The sequence below is a fragment of the Chrysemys picta genome, chromosome 13, assembly GCF_011386835.1.
Source record: "Chrysemys picta bellii isolate R12L10 chromosome 13, ASM1138683v2, whole genome shotgun sequence".
NCBI classification, from domain to species: Eukaryota; Metazoa; Chordata; order Testudines; family Emydidae; genus Chrysemys; species Chrysemys picta.
In genome coordinates, this window is record NC_088803.1 from 44,542 (window position 1) to 66,045 (window position 21,504).

General features: G+C 51.7%; 1 protein-coding gene across 1 annotated transcript in view; it reads left to right on the plus strand.

The window, feature by feature from the left end:
- Positions 1-396: 396 nt before the first annotated feature.
- RPGRIP1 (RPGR interacting protein 1) overlaps positions 397-21,504 on the plus strand; it is a 31,930-nt gene continuing 10,822 nt past the window's right edge. Inside the window, exons 1-11 of the mRNA XM_065566498.1 lie at positions 397-685; positions 14,054-14,161; positions 14,458-14,514; positions 15,824-15,956; positions 16,288-16,567; positions 18,788-18,982; positions 19,450-19,473; positions 19,890-20,036; positions 20,202-20,275; positions 20,820-20,929; positions 21,265-21,344. Coding sequence (XP_065422570.1) covers positions 397-685; positions 14,054-14,161; positions 14,458-14,514; positions 15,824-15,956; positions 16,288-16,567; positions 18,788-18,982; positions 19,450-19,473; positions 19,890-20,036; positions 20,202-20,275; positions 20,820-20,929; positions 21,265-21,344 — 1,497 coding nt within the window. The remainder of the gene's footprint in view (positions 686-14,053; positions 14,162-14,457; positions 14,515-15,823; positions 15,957-16,287; positions 16,568-18,787; positions 18,983-19,449; positions 19,474-19,889; positions 20,037-20,201; positions 20,276-20,819; positions 20,930-21,264; positions 21,345-21,504) is intronic.

A 21,504-nucleotide genomic window follows, 5' to 3' on the forward strand; every position in this document is an offset into this window, starting at 1 on the left:
CCTCCAGGAGGGGTCCCACAATGCCTGGTCTCACTTCTCTAGTCATCGGTTTGCCTTCAGGTGACCAACCATCATCTCCACCCTGTAAATTCCTTTGGAAATTTGAAAGTCCCCTTCCTGTTTGCTCAGTGATGCATGTAGTGGTCTCAGCACATCTTTCCAGGTGACTATGCCTGCTCCATGCACCAGGTGATCCCCCACTTGGAGCAATGCCAAGCTGCTGGACCTCATCAGCATTTGGGGAGAGGAGGCTGTCCAGTCCCAGCTGCGCTCCAGACATAGGAATTATGATACCTATGGATAGATTTCACAATGCAGGATAGAAAGGGGCCATGACCGGGACACAGTGCAGTGTAGAGTAAAAGTGAAGGCGCTGTGGAATGCCTACCGCAAGGCATGGGAGGCAAACCACTACTCTGGTGTTGTGCCCACGAGCTGCCGGTTGTACAAAGAGCTGGACACAAGAAGGCCCCTGTGGATACTTTGTTGGCTCACATGCCAGTCGAGAGTGGACCAAGTCAGGAGGAGGAACTCTTGGACGAGGATGTGGAGGGGGACCCAGAGACCGAGGATGACAAGGAGGCCAGAGATGCATGCAGTCAGGAGCTCTTTTCTACCCTGGAGGAGTCTAGCCAGTCACAGCAGTCGGATCTTGGCGAAGTGCAAACCAGAGAGGAGGCCCCTGGTAAGTGGATCTGTTTCTAACCATCAAAGGAGTGAAGTTCTGGAACAGCCTTCCAAGGGGAGCAGTCGGGGCAAAAGACATGTCTGGCTTCAAGACTAAGACTAACTAGTTTATGGAGGGGATGTTATGATGGGATAGCTTAATTTTGGCAATTAATTGATCTTTGACTATTAGCGGTAAATAGATCCCACCCCATCTAACATCCCATCACAGACCATTGGGCCTGAGTTACTACAGAGAATTCTTTCCTGGGTGTCTGGCTGGTGAGTCTTGCCCACATGCTCAGGGTTTAGCTGATCGCCATATTTGGGGTCGGGAAGGAATTTTCCTCCAGGGCAGATAGGCGAAAAACCTCCAGGGCCTCTGCCATTCTCTACAGCATGGGGCACGGGTCACTTGCTGGAGGATTCTCTGCACCTTGAAGTCTTTAAACCATGATTTGAGGACTTCAGTAGCTCAGACATAGGTTAGGGGTTTGTTACAGGAGTGGGTGGGTGAGATTCTGTGGCCTGTGTTGTGCAGGAGGTCAAACTAGATGATCATAATGGTCCCTTCTGACCTTGAAAATCTGAGTCTATGATTTTGGGAATTGCTGAAGCGAGTTGTCAGGGGCAGGAGGGTTGCAGGAAGCAGGCTGGTCTCCCACCGCCTGCCTAGTCTGAGCAGCGGAACAGGCTGTTGATTGACTCCCTCACTTCACGGGAATCTCCCTCAGATCTCCAGGAAACTCGTGGAGACACTGGGCAATCCATTGCTGCAATTCTTTGGCAGAGCTGCTTTGTTTCTTGCCCCATTAACGGTATCTTTCCCACGCCACTGTGCTGTCACTGGGGGGGGGGGGGGGGGGGCATTGCTGCACACAGGTGAGCCACATGGGGCCAGGGCGGAAGACGCAGGCTTGGAGGAAACCCTCCCGTGATTCCCTGCTCACCCTCAGCAACGAGCTATCTTCCATAATGAACACATCCTGTGGAAAGTGTGGGGACAGGAATGATTGTCAGCCCCCCCCAAGTGCTGGTTCTCCCCAAGAGCCACATGCCCAGTGTACAGCAGGGCCTGTGAAGACTGATTTACCCAGCTCCTGCAGCTAGTCACAATTTGGGGGGTCTTGTGGCTCATGTGTGCTTGCCTGGGGTCAGCCAGTTAGTGACAGGTGTGAGAGGACTGGCTGTGTTTTAAAGCACCGAATCACTGTTGTGTGTGCTGCAAACAATACTACTTCTGTAAAATGTGGCATTTAAACTTCACAGAGATGACCTTGGGAGCCCAGCCTCCCTCTTTGTTAGCAGCAGCAGAACGGCTGCGCAGAATTAGAAAGCGGCCCAGAAGAATTAAGGAGGACTTTCTGATTGATTTCAGAGTAGCAGCCGTGTTAGTCTGTATCCGCAAAAAGAACAGGAGTACTTGTGGCACCTTAGAGACTAACAAATTTATTAGAGCATAAGCTTTCGTGGGCTACTGCCCACTTCTTCGGATGCATATAGAGTGGAACGTATATTGAGGAGATATATATATACACACAAACATACAGAGAGCATGAACAGGTGGGAGTTGGAGCGCCAAGCAGACAGGCTCCAGGCGATACTAGCTCTTCAAACTGAGCAGCTCTGCGCCTGCCCTCCCCTGCTTCTGCTGTTGCAAAACTCTCCCCCATGTGCCCCCCAGATGCTGCCAACCCACTCTTATTAACCTCCTGGCTCCAGTCTCTACCTGCAGCATTCCACTCCTCCCTCCTCACAGTCCAGCACTGCGGACTCCCACTACCCACTGCACTCAACATCCATCCCTCTGCAGTTTGGCCCTGCTGAAGTACAGTACCTGCTGCATTGTACTCCAAAGGAGAAGGTTGTGTATGATCCCTGGACATACACAAATCTTTAGCGGTCCTGGGACCGCTCCTCCTCCTGGGACCTTCCCTTCCCCCATTCCCCTCCCTGCTGATGTATTTTTTCATTTGACTCTATCCTTCGGTTGTTGTCTTTTAATAAAAGAATTGTTGGTATGAAAGCAATCTTTATTCTATTAATTGAAAGCAAAAAGAGCACTGCAAAGCAACATACAATTATGTTAAACCCCTTTATTGCATCTTGTGCACCAATCACATCCTAGCATTACAAGCACTGCAATCCCAAGCATAGCAACAAATATTAGTGGCTTTCAGCTTCAAATTGCTGCCTCAAGGCATCCCTGATCCTTATGGCCCTGCGCTGCACCCTTCTAATAGCCCTGGTCTCTGGCTATTCAAACTCAGCCTCCAGGCACTGAGCCTCTGCGGTCCGGCCCTGAGTGAAGCTTTCACCCTTCCCTTCACAAATATTATGGCGTGTACAGCGCGCGGCTATAAGCATAGGAATATTGTCATTGGCTAGGTCCAGCTTCCCATAGAGGCTTCGCCAATGGGCTTTTAAACGGCCAAAAGCACACTCAACAGTCATTCTGCACTTGCTCAGCCTGTTGTTTAACCGCTCCTTGCTGCTGTCAAGTTGCCCCATGTATGGCTTCATAAGCCACGGCATTAAGGGGTAGGCGGGGTCTCCCAGGATCACAATGGGCATTTTGACTTCCCCTACATTGATCTTCTGGTCCGGGAAGAAAGTCTCTGCTTGCAGCTTCTTGAACAGGCCAGTGTTCCAAAAGACGTGTGTGTCATGCACCTTTCCGGACCAGCCTGTGTTAATATCTGTGAAAAGCCCCCGGTGATCCACAAGCGCCTGAAGAACCATTGAGAAATACCCTTTGTGATTAATGTACTTGGTGGCTAGGTGGTCTGGTGCCAGAATTGGAATGTGTGTGCTGTTGTAGGAGCAGCAGTGATCTGTATGCTCTGTATAACCTGTATGCTCGAAAGGTCTGTTACACTCCCCCCCCCTTGTCTCCTCTCCCTCTTTGAATACCTGTGAAGTGGCTTTCCCCCACCCCTCCCTCCTGGAATGCTTGTGGGATGCATGGGCTGGTTGAACAGCTGGAATATCAGAAGAGCTTCCAGGTAGACAAGGTGTCTGGGACTCTAATTAGGCAGCGATCACACACCCTATGCATGGACACTGCATGGACACTGGTTGAGCTGGAGTGTGACCAACCAGACGCAGCCAAGTCATCTCTAGTCGCAGGCCATGAGGAGCAGGTCCTTAAAAGGGGAAGGGGCCATGTGCTCAGCAGTACACCCACAAGCTTGTAGCTCCTGTGAAGGCCCTTCGCCCAGACCACCTGGCCAGTGGTTTGCTGCGTTGCATTCCATCGTGCCTTGGGAAGACTTACCTTCATCACACCCAGGGTCGGCTCCAGGCACCAGCCCAGCAAGCAGGTGCTTGGGGTGGCCAAGGGGAAGGGGCAACACATCAGGCTGTTCGGTGGCAATTTGGCAGTGCGTCCTTCTTGAAGGGAAGCACCTGCCGCTGAATTCCCACCGAAGAAGAAAGTGGCGCGGTGGAGCTGCTGCCAGAGTGCCACCGATCGCAATTGCGATCGCAGCTTTTTTTGTTGTTTTTGTTCCCGCCACTTGGGGTGGCAAAAACCCTGGAGCCGGTCCTTATCGTACCATCCATTGCTGTGCTGTGGGATACTTAGGATCCTAACATCTCCAGTGCCATGCTTGTCCTGGGAGTGTGGGGATGTATCATCCCTACACCAACCTAATGGAAAGTTCCATGAGGAGGTAAGGGTCACGATGGGACACTTGCCAGGCAACGGCTCATGGCCTTATGTAAGGCCCCCTGGTGGTCTAGGGATTATATAAGATGAGGTAAACAAGGTAATAAATCATGGCCTTATGTAAGGAACGGTTGAACCAATCAGTGTGGGGCTATACATGGGATAAACACATGATTCTCCTTCTTGTCCAATCCGTAAATGTGTGATTATAGCCTAATTGGGTTATGTAATGTTGAGAAAAACTATAAAAGAAAGCTTGTAATAAACAGAAGAACAGGAGGACTTGTGGCACCTTAGAGACTAACAAATTTATTAGAGCATAAGCTTTCGTGGACTATAGCCCACTTCTTCGGATGCATATAGAATGGAACATATATTGAGGAGATATATATACACACATACAGAGAGCATAAACAGGTGGGAGTTGTCTTACCACCTCTGAGAGGCCAATTAATTAAGAGAAAAAAAACTTTTGAAGTGATAATCAAGCTAGCCCAGCACAGACAGACAGTTAGATAACAAGTGTGAGAATACTTACAAGGGGAGATAGATTTCAATGTTTGTAATGGCCCAACCATTCCCAGTCCTTATTTAAACCGGAGTTGATTGTGTCTAGTTTGCATATCAATTCTAGCTCAGCAGTTTCTCGTTGGAGTCTGTTTTTGAAGTTTTTCTGTTGTAATATAGCCACCCGCAGGTCTGTCACTGAATGACCAGACAGGTTAAAGTGTTCTCCCACTGGTTTTTGAGTATTTTGATTCCTGATGTCAGATTTGTGTCCATTAATTCTTTTGCGTAGAGACTGTCCGGTTTGGCCAATGTACATGGCAGAGGGGCATTGCTGGCACATGATGGCATATATCACATTGGTAGATGTGCAGGTGAACGAGCCACACATCACTGAACAAAACCACTAACCCAGGAACCTATCCTTGTAACAAACCCCGATGTCAACTCTGTCCACATATCTATTCCAGTGACATCATCATAGGACCTAATCACATCAGCCATACCATCAGGGGCTCGTTCACCTGCACATCTACCAATGTGATATATGCCATCATGTGCCAGCAATGCCCCTCTGCCATGTACATTGGCCAAACCGGACAGTCTCTACGCAAAAGAATTAATGGACACAAATCTGACATCAGGAATCAAAATACTCAAAAACCAGTGGGAGAACACTTTAACCTGTCTGGTCATTCAGTGACAGACCTGCGGGTGGCTATATTACAACAGAAAAACTTCAAAAACAGACTCCAACGAGAAACTGCTGAGCTAGAATTGATATGCAAACTAGACACAATCAACTCCGGTTTAAATAAGGACTGGGAATGGTTGGGCCATTACAAACATTGAAATCTATCTCCCCTTGTAAGTATTCTCACACTTGTTATCTAACTGTCTGTCTGTGCTGGGCTAGCTTGATTATCACTTCAAAAGTTTTTTTTCTCTTAATTAATTGGCCTCTCAGAGGTGGTAAGACAACTCCCACCTGTTTATGCTCTCTGTATGTGTGTATATATATCTCCTCAATATATGTTCCATTCTATATGCATCCGAAGAAGTGGGCTATAGTCCACGAAAGCTTATGCTCTAATAAATTTGTTAGTCTCTAAGGTGCCACAAGTCCTCCTGTTCTTCTTTTTGCGGATACAGACTAACACGGCTGCTACTCTGAAACCTTGTAATAAACAGGATTCGGATTCAGCTTGCAACCACATTGGTCGTGTGCTTTATCTGCTCCGCATGGGACCCCACATGGGAGTGTGAGTATGTGAGTGTGACCCCCCCCCCCACACACACACACACTTCTTTTGAGCTTAGCCATCAGTATAATAAACGTCCTGCTTTCTGTCAAACTCTGGTGGGTCATTAGTCCTCCCTAAGCTTACTAGCTGGCCCAATTTCAGGTAACATGTGCCATCTATCGCCCCCTCTGCAATTAGGGAAGCCCATTTGTGCAAAGCCATCCACAAGGTCACGCACATTACCCAGAGTTGCGGTCTTTTGGAGCACAATGCAATTAATGGCCCTGCGCACTTCCATCAACACGAGTCCAACGGTCGACTTTCCCACTCTGAACTGGTTAGTGACCAATTGGTAGCAGTCTGGAGTAACCAGTTTCCACAGTGCAATCGCTACACGCTTCGCCAATGACAGGGCAGCTCTCATTCTCATGTCCTTGTGCTGCAGGGCTGGGGTGAGCTCATCACACAGTCTCATGAATTTGGCTTTGCTCATCTGAAATTCTGCAGCCACTGCTCATCATCCCAGATGTGCATGACAGAGTGTTTCCACCACTCAGTGCTTGTTTCCTGAGCCCAAAAGCAGCATTCCACTGTGGTCAGCACCTCCGTGAATGCCACAAGCAATCTCATGTCATAGCCAGTACGTGTGGCGAGATCAATGTCACACTCCTCTTGCCTTTGTAGTTTAGGGAATAACTCCACTGCCACTTGTGTTGGTCAGAGCGAGCAGCATACTAGTCAGCAGTTCGGGATCCATTCCTGTAGCCCAAGAAGCAGGGAGTGCAGTACACAAACCATTGAAAGATGGTGCCAAATCCGGACGAAAGCACAGGGATTTCTGGGATGCAAAGCAATGCATCACGGGGCATTGGGACAGGATCCAGGGTGTTGCACGACCCCATCCACCTTCCCACAAGTCTTAGCGGCAGAAGAGAAAGAGGTGCTTTGTGGGATAGCTGCCCAGAGTGCACCTCTCCGAATACTGCTGCAAGTGCCGCAAGTGTGAACACGCTATTGCGCAGGCAGCTGACAGTGTGAACACAACACAGCGGTTTCCCTTCAGCGCTCTCTGAGCAGTGCTGTAACTTTGCCAGTGTAGACGTGCCCTCAGTGTCTTTGTTGCTTGCAGCATAGGTGGGGGGCAGGAGAAAGGCCTTGCATGGCCCCCCAGTGTTCCATTTTATACTCTCAGTCCATGTGCTTGGAAAACACAAGTCCAGGCATGTCTGGGAGGCATTGCTGAGTCTCCAGGCCAGATTGAGCAGCAATCCTCCTGGTGTGGCCTCATGCAGGTGAGTCATTGCATTGTAGCTCCCTTGCTGGACAATGGCTGTTGATGGGCTGTTTCACACCCCGCCCGGGCGTTGATTACTCTCCTTGCTGTTGCCTCTGGGGAGCGAATATGTGGCTGATTCCCCAACTTACAGCATGTTTTAGTATCGGGGTAGCCGTGTTAGTCTGTATCCACAAAAACAACCAGGAGTCCGGTGGCACCTTAAAGACTAACAGATTTATTTGGGCATAAGCTTTTGTGGGTAAAAAACCTCACTCCTTCAGATGCATGGACTCCAAATAAATGTTAGTCTTTAAGGTGCCACCGGACTCCTTGTTAGCATGTTTTAGTGACAACCATACAACACAATCCTCATAACTTTGCATGTATTAAAGATATGCATATATGGATAGAGAAATGACCTTCAGCAGATCATAATCTTTCCCCTGATACCTTACAAGGCTTGCTTTATATGTAATATCACAATTATATACAGATGAGGAACCTGGGGGGTTACAAGATGCTCCCCCAACGTTTCGCAAGGGAGTTTGGAAGGGGAGCAGGAAGGGAGCGCGGGTCCCTTGTCGGTTCTATCTTAAACCCTTTATTCCCCTTAAAACCTATAGCCCAAACTACATTCAAAACTTCTTGCTTTAAACAACCCCTTCCTTAACTAGGAGAAAATGCAGGCAGAAGCCCAGCTGCAGAGTGGGGGCTATCCAGTTTATTGCACTGAGTGTAGCATGTATGATTACCTGCCCTGTGGGCGGGTGGCGTATGTGTGCATTCGGTGCAAGGAGCTCCTGGCCCTCAGAGACTGCGTACGGGCTTTGGAGGCCAGGGTGGCGGAACTGGAGGAGCTAAGGGAGGCAGAGAGGTATGTTGATGAGGCTTTCCGGGACACTGTAGAATTGTCCCGCCTCCGGTCAGACAGCCCCTGCGCTGTTGAGGAGGATGAAAGGCCCAGGGAAGCAGAGCAGTCAACGGGAGCAGAGGGAAACCTTCCCATAGTTGGGACCCTCCTTCCAGACGGTGCTGGGGTTGCCTCTCGCACTGAGGTTACCTCTCCGGGGGAGGGAACTCCAGTTGCTAGGAAAAGGCAGGTATTAGTATTGGGAGATTCGATCATTAGAAACGTAGATAGCTGGGTTTGTGATGACCGGGAGAACCGTATGGTGACTTGCCTGCCTGGTGCAAAGGTTGCGGATCTCTTGAGGCATCTAGACAGACTTATGTGTAGTGCTGGGGAGGAGCCGGTGGTCATGGTACATGTAGGTACCAATGACATAGGGAAGGGTAGGAGAGATGTCCTGGAGGCCAAATTTAGGCTGCTAGGGAAGAGACTGAAATCCAGGACCTCTATGGTGGCATTCTCAGAAATGCTCCTAGTTCCATGCGCAGGGCCAGGTAGGCAGGCAGAGCTTCAGAGTCTCAATGCGTGGATGAGACGATGGTGTAGAGAGGAGGGGTTTACATTCATTAGGAACTGGGGAAACTTCTGGAATGGGGGGAGCCTATCCAGGAAGGATGGGCTCCACCTAAACCAAAGTGGAACCAGACTGCTGGCACTAAACATTAAAAGGTTGTAGAGCAGTTTTTAAACTAGGTGATGGGGGAAAGCCGACTGCTGCAGAGGAGCATGTGGCTCGGACAGAGACTTCTCTTAGGGGAGAGTCTAATGATAGAGAATCTCCAGGTTATAGTCAGGAGCAGAGGATGGAAGAGGATAAAGTAGGGGCCAGATCAGATGATAAACATTCACATAAAAAAGAATCTGATACATCAGAAAAGGGCAGACAAATAAACAGTGACAAGTTTTTAAAGTGCTTGTACACAAATGCTAGAAGTCTAAATAATAAGATGGGTGAACTAGAGTGCCTTGTGATAAAGGAGGATATTGATATAATAGGCATCACAGAAACCTGGTGGACTGAGAGCAATCAATGGGACACAATCATTCTGGGGTACAAAATATATCGGAAGGACAGAACAGGTCATGCGGGGGGGTGGGGGGGTGGAGTGGCACTATATGTGAAAGAAAATGTACAATCAAATGAAGTAAAAATCTTAAGCGAATCCGCATGTTCCATAGAATCTCTATGGATAGAACTTTCATGCTCTAATAAGAATATAACATTAGGGATCTATTATCGACCACCTGACCAGGACGGTGATAGTGATGATGAAATGCTAAGGGAGATTAGAGAGGCTATCAAAATTAAGAACTCAATAATAGTGGGGGATTTCAATTATCCCCATATTGACTGGGAACATTTCACTTCAGGATGAAATGCAGAGATAAAATTTCTCGATACTTTAAATGAGTGCTTCATGGAGCAGCTGGTATGGGAACCCACAAGGGGAGAGGCAACTCTAGATTTAGTCCTGAGTGGAGCGCAGGAGCTGGTCCAAGAGGTAACTATAGCAGGACCGCTTGGAAATAGTGACCATAATACAATAGCGTTCAACATCCCTGTGGTGGGAAGAACATCTCAACACTGTGGCATTTAATTTCAAAAGGGGAAACTATGCAAAAATGAGGGGGTTAGTTAAACAGAAGTTAAAAGGTACAGTGACTAAAGTGAAATCCCTGCAAGCTGCATGGGCGCTTTTTAAAGACACCATAATAGAGGCCCAACTTCAATGTATACCCCAAATTAAGAAACACAGTAAAAGAACTAAAAGAGAGCCACCGTGGCTTAACAACCATGTAAAAGAAGCAGTGAGAGATAAAAAGACTTCCTTTAAAAAGTGGACGTCAAATCCTAGTGAGACAAATAGAAAGGAGCATAAACGCTGCCAAATTAAGTGCAAGAAAGTAATAAGAAAAGCCAAAGAGGAGTTTGAAGAACGGCTAGCCAAAAACTCCAAAGGTAATAACAAAATGTTTTTTAAGTATATCAGAAGCAGGAAGCCTGCTAAACAACCAGTGGGGCCCCTTGATGATCGAGATACAAAAGGAGCGCTTAAAGACGATAAAGTCATTGCGGAGAAACTAAATGGATTCTTTGCTTCAGTCTTCACGGCTGAGGATGTTAGGGAGATTCCCAAACCTGAGCTGGCTTTTGTAGGTGACAAATCTGAGGAACTGTCACGGATTGAAGTGTCACGAGAGGAGGTATTGGAATTAATTGATAAACTTAACATTAACAAGTCACCGGGACCAGATGGCATTCACCCAAGAGTTCTGAAAGAACTCATGTGAAGTTGCGGAACTGTTAACTAAGGTTTGTAACCTGTCCTTTAAATCGGCTTCTGTACCCAATGACTGGAAGTTAGCTAATGTAACGCCAATATTTAAAAAGGGCTCTAGAGGTGATCCCGGCAATTACAGACCGGTAAGTCTAACGTCTGTACCGGGCAAATTAGTCGAAACAATAGTTAAGAATAAAATTGTCAGACACATAGAAAAACATAAATTGTTGAGCAATAGTAAACATGGTTTCTGTAAAGGGACATCGTGTCTTACTAATCTATTAGAATTCTTTGAAGGGGTCAACAAACATGTGGACAAGGGGGATCCAGTAGACATAGTGTACTTAGATTTCCAGAAAGCCTTTGACAAGGTCCCTCACCAAAGGCTCTTATGAAAATTAAGCTGCCATGGGATAAAAGGGAAGGTCCTTTCACGGATTGAGAACTGGTTAAAAGAGAGGGAACAAAGGGTAGGAATAAATGGTAAATTCTCAGAATGGAGAGGGGTAACTAGTGGTGTTCCCAAAGGGTCAGTCCTCGGACCGATCCTATTCAACTTATTCATAAATGATCTGGAGAAAGGGGTAAACAGTGAGGTGGCAAAGTTTGCAGATGATACTAAACTGCTCAAGATAGTTAAGACTGAAGCAGACTGTGAAGAACTTCAAAAAGATCTTACAAAACTAAGTGATTGGGCAACAAAATGGCAAATGAAATTTAATGTGAATAAATGTAAAGTAATGCACATTGGAAAAAATAACCCCAACTATACATACAATATGATGGGGGCTAATTTAGCTACAACAAGTCAGGAAAAAGATCTTGGAGTCATCGTGGATAGTTCTCTGAAAACGTCCACGCAGTGTGCAGCGGCGGTCAAAAAAGCAAACAGGATGTTAGGAATCATTAAAAAGGGGATAGAGAATAAGACTGAGAATATATTATTGCCCTTATATAAATCGATGGTACGCCCTCATCTCAAATACCGCGTACAGATGTGGTCTCCTCATCTCAAAAAAGATATACTGGCACTAGAAAAGGTTCAGAAAAGGGCAACTAAAATGATTAAGGGTTTGGAACGGGTCCCATATGAGGAGAGATTAAAGAGGCTAGGACTCTTCAGCTTGGAAAAGAGGAGACTAAGGGGGGGGGGATATGATAGAGGTATATAAAATCATGAGTGATGTGGAGAAAGTGGATAAGGAAAAATTATTTACTTATTCCCATAATACAAGAACTAGGGGTCATCAAATGAAATTAATAGGCAGCAGGTTTAAAACAAATAAAAGGAAGTTCTTTATGCAGCGCACAGTCAACTTGTGGAACTCCTTACCTGAGAAGGTTGTGAAGGCTAGGACTAAAACAGCATTTAAAAGAGAACTGGATAAATTCATGGTGGTTAAGTCCATTAATGGCTATTAGCCAGGACGGGTAAGGAATGGTGTCCCTAGCCTCTGTCTGAGGATGGAGATGGATGGCAGGAGAGAGATCACTTGATCATTGCCTGTTAGGTTCACTCCCTCTGGGGCACCTGGCATTGGCCACTGTCGGTAGACAGGATACTGGGCTAGATGGACCTTTGGTCTGACCCGGTACGGCCTTTCTTATGTACAGAATGTCACAGTCCCCATGCCCCCTCACAACTTCCCCCCGCACAAGCCTCACACCCCCACATCCACACCTACCCCCATAAGCCACACACACACTCCTCTCACACACACATATACACAACCACAACTCCCCATAGACAGACTCCCCCACACGCCTGCCACACCCCCTTCACAATGCCCTCATTTACAGGCATGCAAATACCCCTCACAACCTCTCCCATGTACACAGAAACACTCACCCCTCACAGACCCCCCCCACCCAATTCCATCCCACACGTGTATAGGCACACACAATCCCCCCCCCCCTCCCCATACACACCCTTCAGTTCCCCAGCCATGTGCAGCTGCATGGATAGCCCCCACAGCCTTGTCACTCTCTTCTGCTCTCTAGACTCACAGGCTCCCTCTGGCAATATCCCAGATGAGTACTGAGTTGGAGAGCCCATCCCTGGAGCTGTTCTCCACCCCCCCCCCCCAGCTCGTGCTCTCCCGTGATCCCAATTGCATGAAAGGAATGCCCCAGGGGTGAGGGGAATTTGCCCCTCTGCTTAACCTCATGCTGCACAAGGTGTCAAGACTCCCCTGGCCTTCCCTCCTCCTGTCCTAATGAGCTTACACAGCAGAGGATTACAAGAGCTTTACACTCTCCTTCCAGACTCACACTGGCATTGGGCAGAGCACCAGGACAGGAGACAGTGACAGGCAAGGTGAGATGGAGCAGAGTAAAAATGCAGGGCTGAGACAGCAGGGAAGCTGTAGGTTGGGACCAAGAGGCACTGCAGAGCTACAGGGGACCTCAGAGCTGGGATAGGAGGAGAACTGTGGGTTGGTAGTGAGGGACATTGGTAGAGTTGGGGTCAGACTGTGCAGCCCAGGGTGAGGAGAGTATGGAGACTACAAGTCACGAGCAAGGGGCACTGGCAGACCTTAAGGGAACCCCAGGCTGTGTTAGCAGGGGGCTGCAGGTCAGGAGTGGGGTATTGACTGAGCTGTGATCAGGATACGGAGCCCTCGGCTGAGAGAGCAGCAAATCTCTAGGTGTGGAGTGAGGGACCTTAGCAGAGTTAGGGGAGCCCTGGGCCGGAATAGCATGGAGTCTGTGGGTTGGGAGCGAGGGGCACTGGTAGAGCAGTGGGGCATGAAGAGTCCAGGGCTGGGAGAGCAGTGGCCTTCTGTGTCTGGACTGAGAGGTTTCAGCAGAACTGGGGTGGAGGGAGCCCAGTGATGTCTGGAGGAAGCTTGCACAGAAGCTGGCTGTTGAGTGTGATTCATGTCAGTGCTGTTCCTCGTGCCACATCCCTGCCATTATACCCCCACGCCCTCACAGGGGCATGACTGGGCTGTGGATCGTCAGGGGGCTTGCACTACTTTCTGGCAGATGGTAGCAGATTAGTTGGGAAGGAAATCCTCCTCCACAGCTGCCAAGACAGCTCTTTCCAGGGACAGAGCAGTCCGCAGGCTGGGAGGGGGTTGTGAGTGAGGGGGAGAAGTACCCACCAGCTGGGGTGGGGGGCCAGAAGGAGAGCCTTATGCAGGATTAGTGCTGCTCCTCGTGTCTGGGGCAGGTGCCTCACCTGGGGACAGAGCAGACAGCGCAGATGTGGGGCTGGAGTGGAGGTCCAACCCCAGAACTGAGCTGATCCCCCATCCCACCCCCAGGAGCACAGCGGAGGGAGAAAGCCACCTTGGTATCCCATAGATCAATGGATACGTGAATGATTTGCCCCAGGCTAATGAGGCAGCTGCAGAGCCAAGCCCTGGTGGTCTTTCCCCACAAGTGTCCAAGCTGCAGCTCTGCCCCCTCCAGGCTGGGTTCACCCACTGTGGGACATGACTGGGACTGGACCCCTGAGGGCCACCTGTAACTGCCTCTCTCCCTGCCTTCCAGACTGTGCTTCGCCTGCTGCTATGTCACTACTCCTGCTGGATGAGACAGCCGGAGACCTGCCTGTCAGAGACAGCAGCCCGAAGCCCTCAGTGATCACAGCTATTCAAGGTAAGGGCCACATAACAACAACAATGCAGGGATCCCAAGGAATGGGGGGGGGGGGGCGGCACAGGGACCCCCAGATGCCTTCTTTGACCTCCAAGGCCTCCTCCCTCACCCATCTAACCCCCCAATCCATTCTACACCTCACCCATTCAACCATCCCTGATCCCCCTTCCTCTTCTCCTATTCCCCCTCATCTACCCCCATCCTCCTCACTTTCACTGCTGTCCCTGGGCTCATCCCAGCACCCCCGCTGCCCATGACAGAGTGATGCTCTAACTGCTTTCCTGGTGACTTCCTAGATGTGTCAGCCATTGCTCGTCCCACAAAGGCCCGTGGGGTGAAGACCCGGATGAGAGGTGAGCAAAGGGGCCCACCCCACACAAACAGTGAAGGGATTCAGGGTTGACACAGGCTGAGGTAGATAGCATGGCACACTAGAGAGGATGAGCCTCTACCCCCACCAGCACCCTATGTCACCACCCCATTCAGACGGGGCAATGGGGCACAGACAGGGTACTTTCCCCAAGCACAGCTCTGTGCAGAAGACAGGTATCCCCCAGTTCAGAGAGGCAGTCTCTCTCAGGGATACAGTCCATTTCCCTGAAGTCTGAATTCTTACTGGGGAAGTGCCTTTTAATGTGCCCACCTTCCTACAACAAGGACATATGGACCCACCCCCATCCTAGCTCCTGCCAGCTTCTGCAGCAGGCAAAACACCAGCCAGAACGTCACCAGTTGGGGGTAGGCCTAGCGCTGCCTCCTTGTCTTGAGGACACAAGGCCCGCTCAGACAGACAAATACCGAGCTGGGGATCCACACCACAAAATGGACACAAACACTCAGTTTCACATCCCCTTTTGTACAACCTCCATCACAGCCCATAACAGATCCCGCTTCAGTTCCTCTCCTACCCCCACTGCTCCCTGAATGACAATCTTTAGTCTAGAGTCAAAGCTGCCCTTCCCCCAGCTGTCAGGTCTAACATTGTGCTGTCTGCTAGCTTCCTAATTCTTCCTCCTGTGACTGCAGCCATGTGGGCCCCACACTTCCAGTGTGTAATGGCCAGACTCTCAGCACAGGCCCTCTTTCTCCCCAAGGAGCCCAGTGCTTAGTTCTTTCTTTAAAACTGCAACCTCAGCCTCCATACCCTCCAGCTGCTCGTCCTTTTCCTCCAATGGGCTGGCTCTGCAGGAAGATTTAGCTATAGCTCTTCCTCCCACAGCAGCCACTGCTGCTTCCCATTCTCTTCCTTTACCCCTCGGCAGGCCAGGTCTTGCTTGCTCTCCCTGACTTGTGTCCAAGCCCTGTCCCTTGAGGCGCTCCTGAAAGCATGCCACTGTCGGACTCCGTAGATGGTTAAGTTCTGTCAGCCATGGGAACCACCTTCAGATCTTTCCACTCATGAACTGGGGTGGGGATTTTGGGCTGGGTTGCCTTCTTTTCCTCACAGAGACCCAGCTGGTCCTGTGCCCCTCTGCATTGATTCCAACCTCACAACTGTTTGTTTCTGAGCTCACAGCTATGCTCAGACCCCTAGACCCCACTCCCCTCCCAGAACTCTGGAGAAAGCCCAGCAGTCCTTGGTCCTAGCCACTAGCCCTAGTCCCTGTAGAGTAGAATCTGTGCAAGCCCCTTGCCCCTCACTCCCTGATGTTGGGCTTTCAGAGCCAGTGGCATGGACACGGCAGCATGTGAGCCAGATGAACCGGGCAGAGCTGGAGGATGGGTTCCTACGTCTACATGACGAGAACCTGGTGCTCAAGGAGTTTGCCTGCAAGCAGGAGGACAGGATCAAGAGGTACCAGCAGGGCCCCATGAAACCCATCACCCTCACCATTAGGATCCTAGGCTCCCAGAGACATGGTGGGGCAGAGGAGGGTATGCAGGGCTTGCAGAGGGAGCATGTGTAGGTGTCTGTGGTGATGCAGGAAGGGGGCCTGGGGTTAGAAGATTCACAGGGAGTGAGTGGGGCTGTGCTCCCCACTCCCCGGGGGGGATGTGTGTGTGAGACTCCCCCACAAGCAGGCACAGGCTGAGGGACGCACGGGGGGTGGGTAAGATAGGGGCTGTGGCAGCGTGTGTGCGGGGATGGATTAGACGGAGGTTCATTACCTGTGCTTCCTCCCTAGGTTGGGCACTAAGCTGCTGAGACGTACTCATGAGCGGGCACAAGTTGAGGGCCAGCTGGGTGCCAGGGCCAGGTGGTCAGGCCAGGACCTGGAGGAGTCCTTGGAGGAACTGCAGGAGCGGGTGTGGAACCTGGAGCGGCGCAATGAGGGGCTGCGGAGCCGTCTGCTATCCTACAAGCAGCAGCTGCAGCTCCACGGGTGCAGGCGCCACTGGCCCTACGGCTACGTCCAACCCCGCGTGGACACCGGACTCCGGCAGGTTCACACCGCAGGCGGGAGGGTGACTGAGAGACATCACAGAGGTGAGGGGGATGGATCAGGACAGGGAGTAGGGGAAAGCACCATTGCTAGGGGTTGAAGGGCCTGGATCCTGGGGCAGTGCCTCCCCAAGAAAAGGGGTGGGAGCCCAGGGTCTGTGAGATCCCCCCCTGAGAGCCGGTCTGGGGCAGCAGAAGCTCTGGTGAAGAGCCCAGGGGATGACCCATCCTGGCCTCTGGGCAGGTCCTTTCCCAGCTCTGCTTCTGTGTATTGGAATCATCTCTCAAGTGAAGGGAGTCTGCTGGCCTCAGCCCAGTCCCCTAGGAATCCTTTGCCCCTACAGGTTTAGCATCAGGAAGACACAAGGCCTCATCCCACCTTTTTCTCCTGTGCAGGGATGCGGGTGCGCGGTCCAGAGGCCAGACCTACCCACACAGCTCCCCCAAGATACAGAGACCACATCACAGAGGGAGTACGAGTCGATATGGAGAGACTATGTGTCCGTCCCCCACCCAGCACCATGGAAGGGGTAGCAGCCCCTGAATCCCAACTGTGAGTGCCTCCACCACTCCACTATCGTCCACAGCTCCACGTCCTCTCCCTCAGATACCTTCCCTCCCTGGGTTCTGAACCGCCGATGGGCATGGGTGTTAGCCCCATTCTGATTCTGGCCTTGTTTTTAAAAAGTTCATAACTGTTCATGTGTTCCTTTGGCATTTCAGCCGCCACCTCTGCTAAGGGTCCACTGAGCTGCGGCCTCAGCTCTACCATGTACTGGTGAACACAGATCCAAACCCTTGGATCTTAAAACAATGAAAAATTAATCAGGTTCTTAAAAGAAGAATTTTATTAAAAGAAAAGGTAAAATTTATCTCTGTAAAATCAGGATGGAAAATAACTTTACAGGGTAATCAAATTTAAAGAGCCCAGAGGAACCCCCTCTAGCCTTAGGTTCAAAGTTACAGCAAACAGACGTAAACCCTCTAGCAAAAGGAACATTTACAAGTTGAGAAAACAAAGATAAAACTAACACCTCTTGCCTAGTTGTTACTTACAAGTTTGAAATATGAGATACTTGTGTAGAAAGATTTGGAGAACCTGGATTGATGTCCGGTCCCTCTTAGTCCCAAGAGCGAACACGCCCAAAAACAAAGAGCACACAAACAAAAGCCTTCCCTCCAAGATTTTAAAGTATCTTGTCCCCTTATTGGTCCTTTGGGTCAGGTGTCAGCCAGGTTACCTGACCTTCTTAACCCTTTACAGGCAAAAGGATTTTGGTGCCTCTGGCCAGGAGGGATTTTATAGTATTGTATACAGGAGGGTTGTTACCCCTCCCTTTCTAGTTATGACAGGGTGCCACACCCCCACCATTACAGACTGCTCTGACACTTTCTTACTTGAGCACACAAGCATGTTCTTACAATACAGTTCCTCAATCCCTCCACCACTAGATCCAGACCTCTGCACTATTGTCCAGCTTTCTGGCCCCTCATCCCAGGGGTGCATTGCAGGTGGGAGGAGAATTGTGGGGTGCTCAGAGAGTTCCCTCTTGCTAGGGTCTCCCAGCTTAGCAACTTCTACTCCAGAATCCAGCAGGCCTTTCCTGTGCTCTTTTCAAACCACTTGCCCATTGGCTAGTGAGCTCATTACCTTCCCAACCCCGCTGGCCCAGTAATCAGGCACAGCTCTGACCAGTTAGGCCTTGAGGGGGGGACCTAATTGGTGCTAATAGTGACCAGAGTGGTGCTGCAAGTGCCCTCTCCGTGCTCTGTCAAACTTCCTAATCCTGCAGTCTGCTTGCCAAACTTGCCTTCCAGCCCCCTGCTCCCTTTGTAATCAACGTGGCATCACCCTAGCACCTGTGTCCTCTGATCCTGCCCCACACTTCCTTAGGGGTCAGTGCGTCAGCCCAGGTCCCTGCTCCCCACAGATCCCACAGCCTGGTGTTGGCAGAGCTGGAGCCTGAGTCACAATGCCTGGCGTGGGGGAGAGAGATGGATCTCGATGGGGCCCCGTCCCAGCAGTACCACCAGCAGGCCCTGGAGCATCGGTATGGCACCCCTGCGGGTGCCCCCTGGGCGAGGGGGTGGCTCTGCTGGGCCTGGGGGAGAGTGGGGGTCTAGGCCTAGATAGCCCTGGCGGGAAGAGGAAGTGACTCCGATTATCTTTGGGGCTGGACAGGGGAGAGTAAGGAAGGGGGGGCTGTGCCAGGCCCAGATGGTCGGGGGAGAGGTTGTGCCAGGCCCACGTTGGGGGCGTAGGACAGATGGACTGTGGGTCCCCTGCAGGGATTGCTGCTCTAGCTCAAGCCACCCACTGCTCCCCTTGCAGAGCCGCCATCCGGGGGAACGTGGAGCTGATCCGGCTGCAGCGGCTCCTGGGAGAGCGGAGCTGCGAGCTGGCCGTGACCAGAGGCCGATTCACTGACCTGCAGGAGGTGAATTAGTCCCAGTCCTGTACCACCCTGGGGGGGGGAAGGGGAGGAGAGAAAGACCCCCCCAGCTGTCAGTTCTCCTGCCTGTGCCACCCCAGGGGAGAGGAGAAGAGACACTCCCAACACCTAGGCCCCTGCCTGTACCACCTGGGGAGAGATATCTGAGGACCCAATGTGACCCCCACCAACCCACCCGCCTGTGGAGATGAGTAGGGGCTTAGAGGGGAAGTTCTCCCTTCAGCCAACCCCATGGGGAGCTCCCGCCTTCACCCCCTCATGTCTGCGTCTGTTCCTCCAAGTGGGATCAGTGAACCTGCTTCCCGGGGTTGGGAGTGCAGGGGCGGGGGGGTGGGAACAGCTCTGAGGGCCACTGGGAGAGGCCAGGCCCAAAGCCCTCCCAAGTCAGCGCTCAGCAAATAATAGGCTCCACATAGCAGCACTGATGGCAGTTCTGTGATTTCTCTTCCCAGGCGTATGAGAGCCAGCTCCAGCAGGTAAATACTGATGTATGATGGGACCCCTCCTGCCCCAGAAGGGGAGAGTCTCTGTGCTGATGTGACAAGAGCTCCCCCCAATACCCTACTGGGACCCACTCCCCAGCAGGCGGGAGCTCCCCTGCCCACACAACCCTGATGGGACCTGCCCCCCAGATCCCAGGAAGGGCACGCCCCTTTACACTGATGGGACAAGAGCTTCCCTCCCCCTGCTGGGACCCGTCCCGAGGGCATTGCACTCCAGATGGGGGGGCTGGGGCAAAGAGAGTCTCTCTGTATCCAGCCTCCACCCCCTTGTCCCTGGGTTCTCACACTCGGTTCCAGGTCCCTCCATCCTGGCGGCCCTGCAGCAGGGAGGGGTCGGCGTCCCTCTCTCCTGCCTGTGCTGGTCTTTCTTCCTTCCCCTCCCTCACCAGAACCAGGAGATGTTGCGAACCAGCAGTGAGGCCCTCCTGGCCCAGGTGGAGGAGCTCACTGTGCAGCTGAAGGCGGAGACGCAGAAGGTGTTGGCGTTGGAGAGCAAAGTGGAGAGCATCTCATTCCTGCAGGGGGCGCTGGAGGAGGTAGGGAGCCCCAAGTCCTGGAGACCCCTTTTTCCCTACTCTGAGGCCAGCTTCCCTGAAGTCAGTAGGGGGAGTCCCTTTCTAACCCTAGAGAAAGAGCCTGACAGGCTCACCCCCCATTGGCTGCGGGAGCCAGGTTTGGGAGCTGATCTCTGTCTCTCTCAGTTTCAGGAGAGAATCAGGTCCCTGGAGAAGGAGCGAGACCTGTTGAAAGAGGATTATGATAAATTGCTGGAGAGGTGAGACTGAATGTGGCCGAGCCCGGCACCATGCAGTGGGGCTATGCCATGGTGCCCAATGTCAAGTGAGCAGTCTCAGCCCCCGTTGATCCCTAGAGATGCCACAGCCTGGGGTCCAGTCACACCAGATCTGTCTGATGCCTGCTCAGCCCCCTCTCTGGGCTCCATTCAGGGTCGGACTGCTGGGGCTGGGAGCTCTGGCCTGTAGGAGATAGGCAAAGGTCTGGAGCAGCCCCAGAGTCTGCCAGAGACAGGAGACTGATCCCAAAGGGCTGACCTTGGAGGATGGGGATTTTGGGGGAGAGCCTTAGGAAGCCCTCTCCAAGTCTGTGGTACAATGTGAGTGTGGCAGACCCATAGGGACACCCCCTCACCCTCAATCTGCCATGCCTGGGTGGGGCCTGGCAAAGAATTGCCACAGCCATGCAGAAGCAGCTCCCAGGGCCCTGAGGGCTCAGGGCACCATGTGTGCTGGAGCCCCTCATGGAGGGTTGGGGTTTGTGGCCCTTGGGGTAACACTGTAGCATTGCCCCTCTTGCTGCAGCAGTCTGGCCTGTGAGCAGCGGCATGGGAACATCTCACGGCTGGAGGAGCAGCTGAGCTTGGAGCTGGCAGAGAAGAGAGGGCTGATGGAGGAGCTGGCGCAGGAGAGAGGTGAGGGGGCTGGCAGGACAGTGCGGGGAGGGGGGGAAGGAATCTCAGTATCAGCACAGGGACACGGGACTGAAATGTCAGCTTCATCCCAATGGGGAGTTCTTGCGTCACCATTGACTAATCCCTCTCACTGGGGTGGGGGCATCACACGTGCACTGCAGTCGGGGGGGAGGGGTGCATGTGGTCTGGCCACGTGACACCTGAGGGAGGGGGTGGATCCTTGGTGTGCAACACGTGTGGTGGGGGGCAGAATGTGTCCCGGTCACACGGGGCCAGGGCCTGCTCTGTATCACAACCAGTTTGGTGACCAGACCTGACTCCTGTCTTGTCCCCAGCTCGGAGTGAGGAGCTGAAGCAGGAAGTGGAGAGGGGGAACCAAACTCCAGAGCAGAAGCCTGATCCGACCCTGTCCCAGGTGGGTACGAGCCAGGGAGGAGCCAGGGTTGGCCAATCTCAGGCCCCTTCATGGGGTGTAGTAGGTGCCCCATCCTCTAGCAGCATTTGGCAGGTAAAGGGCATAGAGCTGGGGCCTGTGCGGGGGGCGTTGCGGGTGGGGTGGGGCTGGTCCCTGTGTA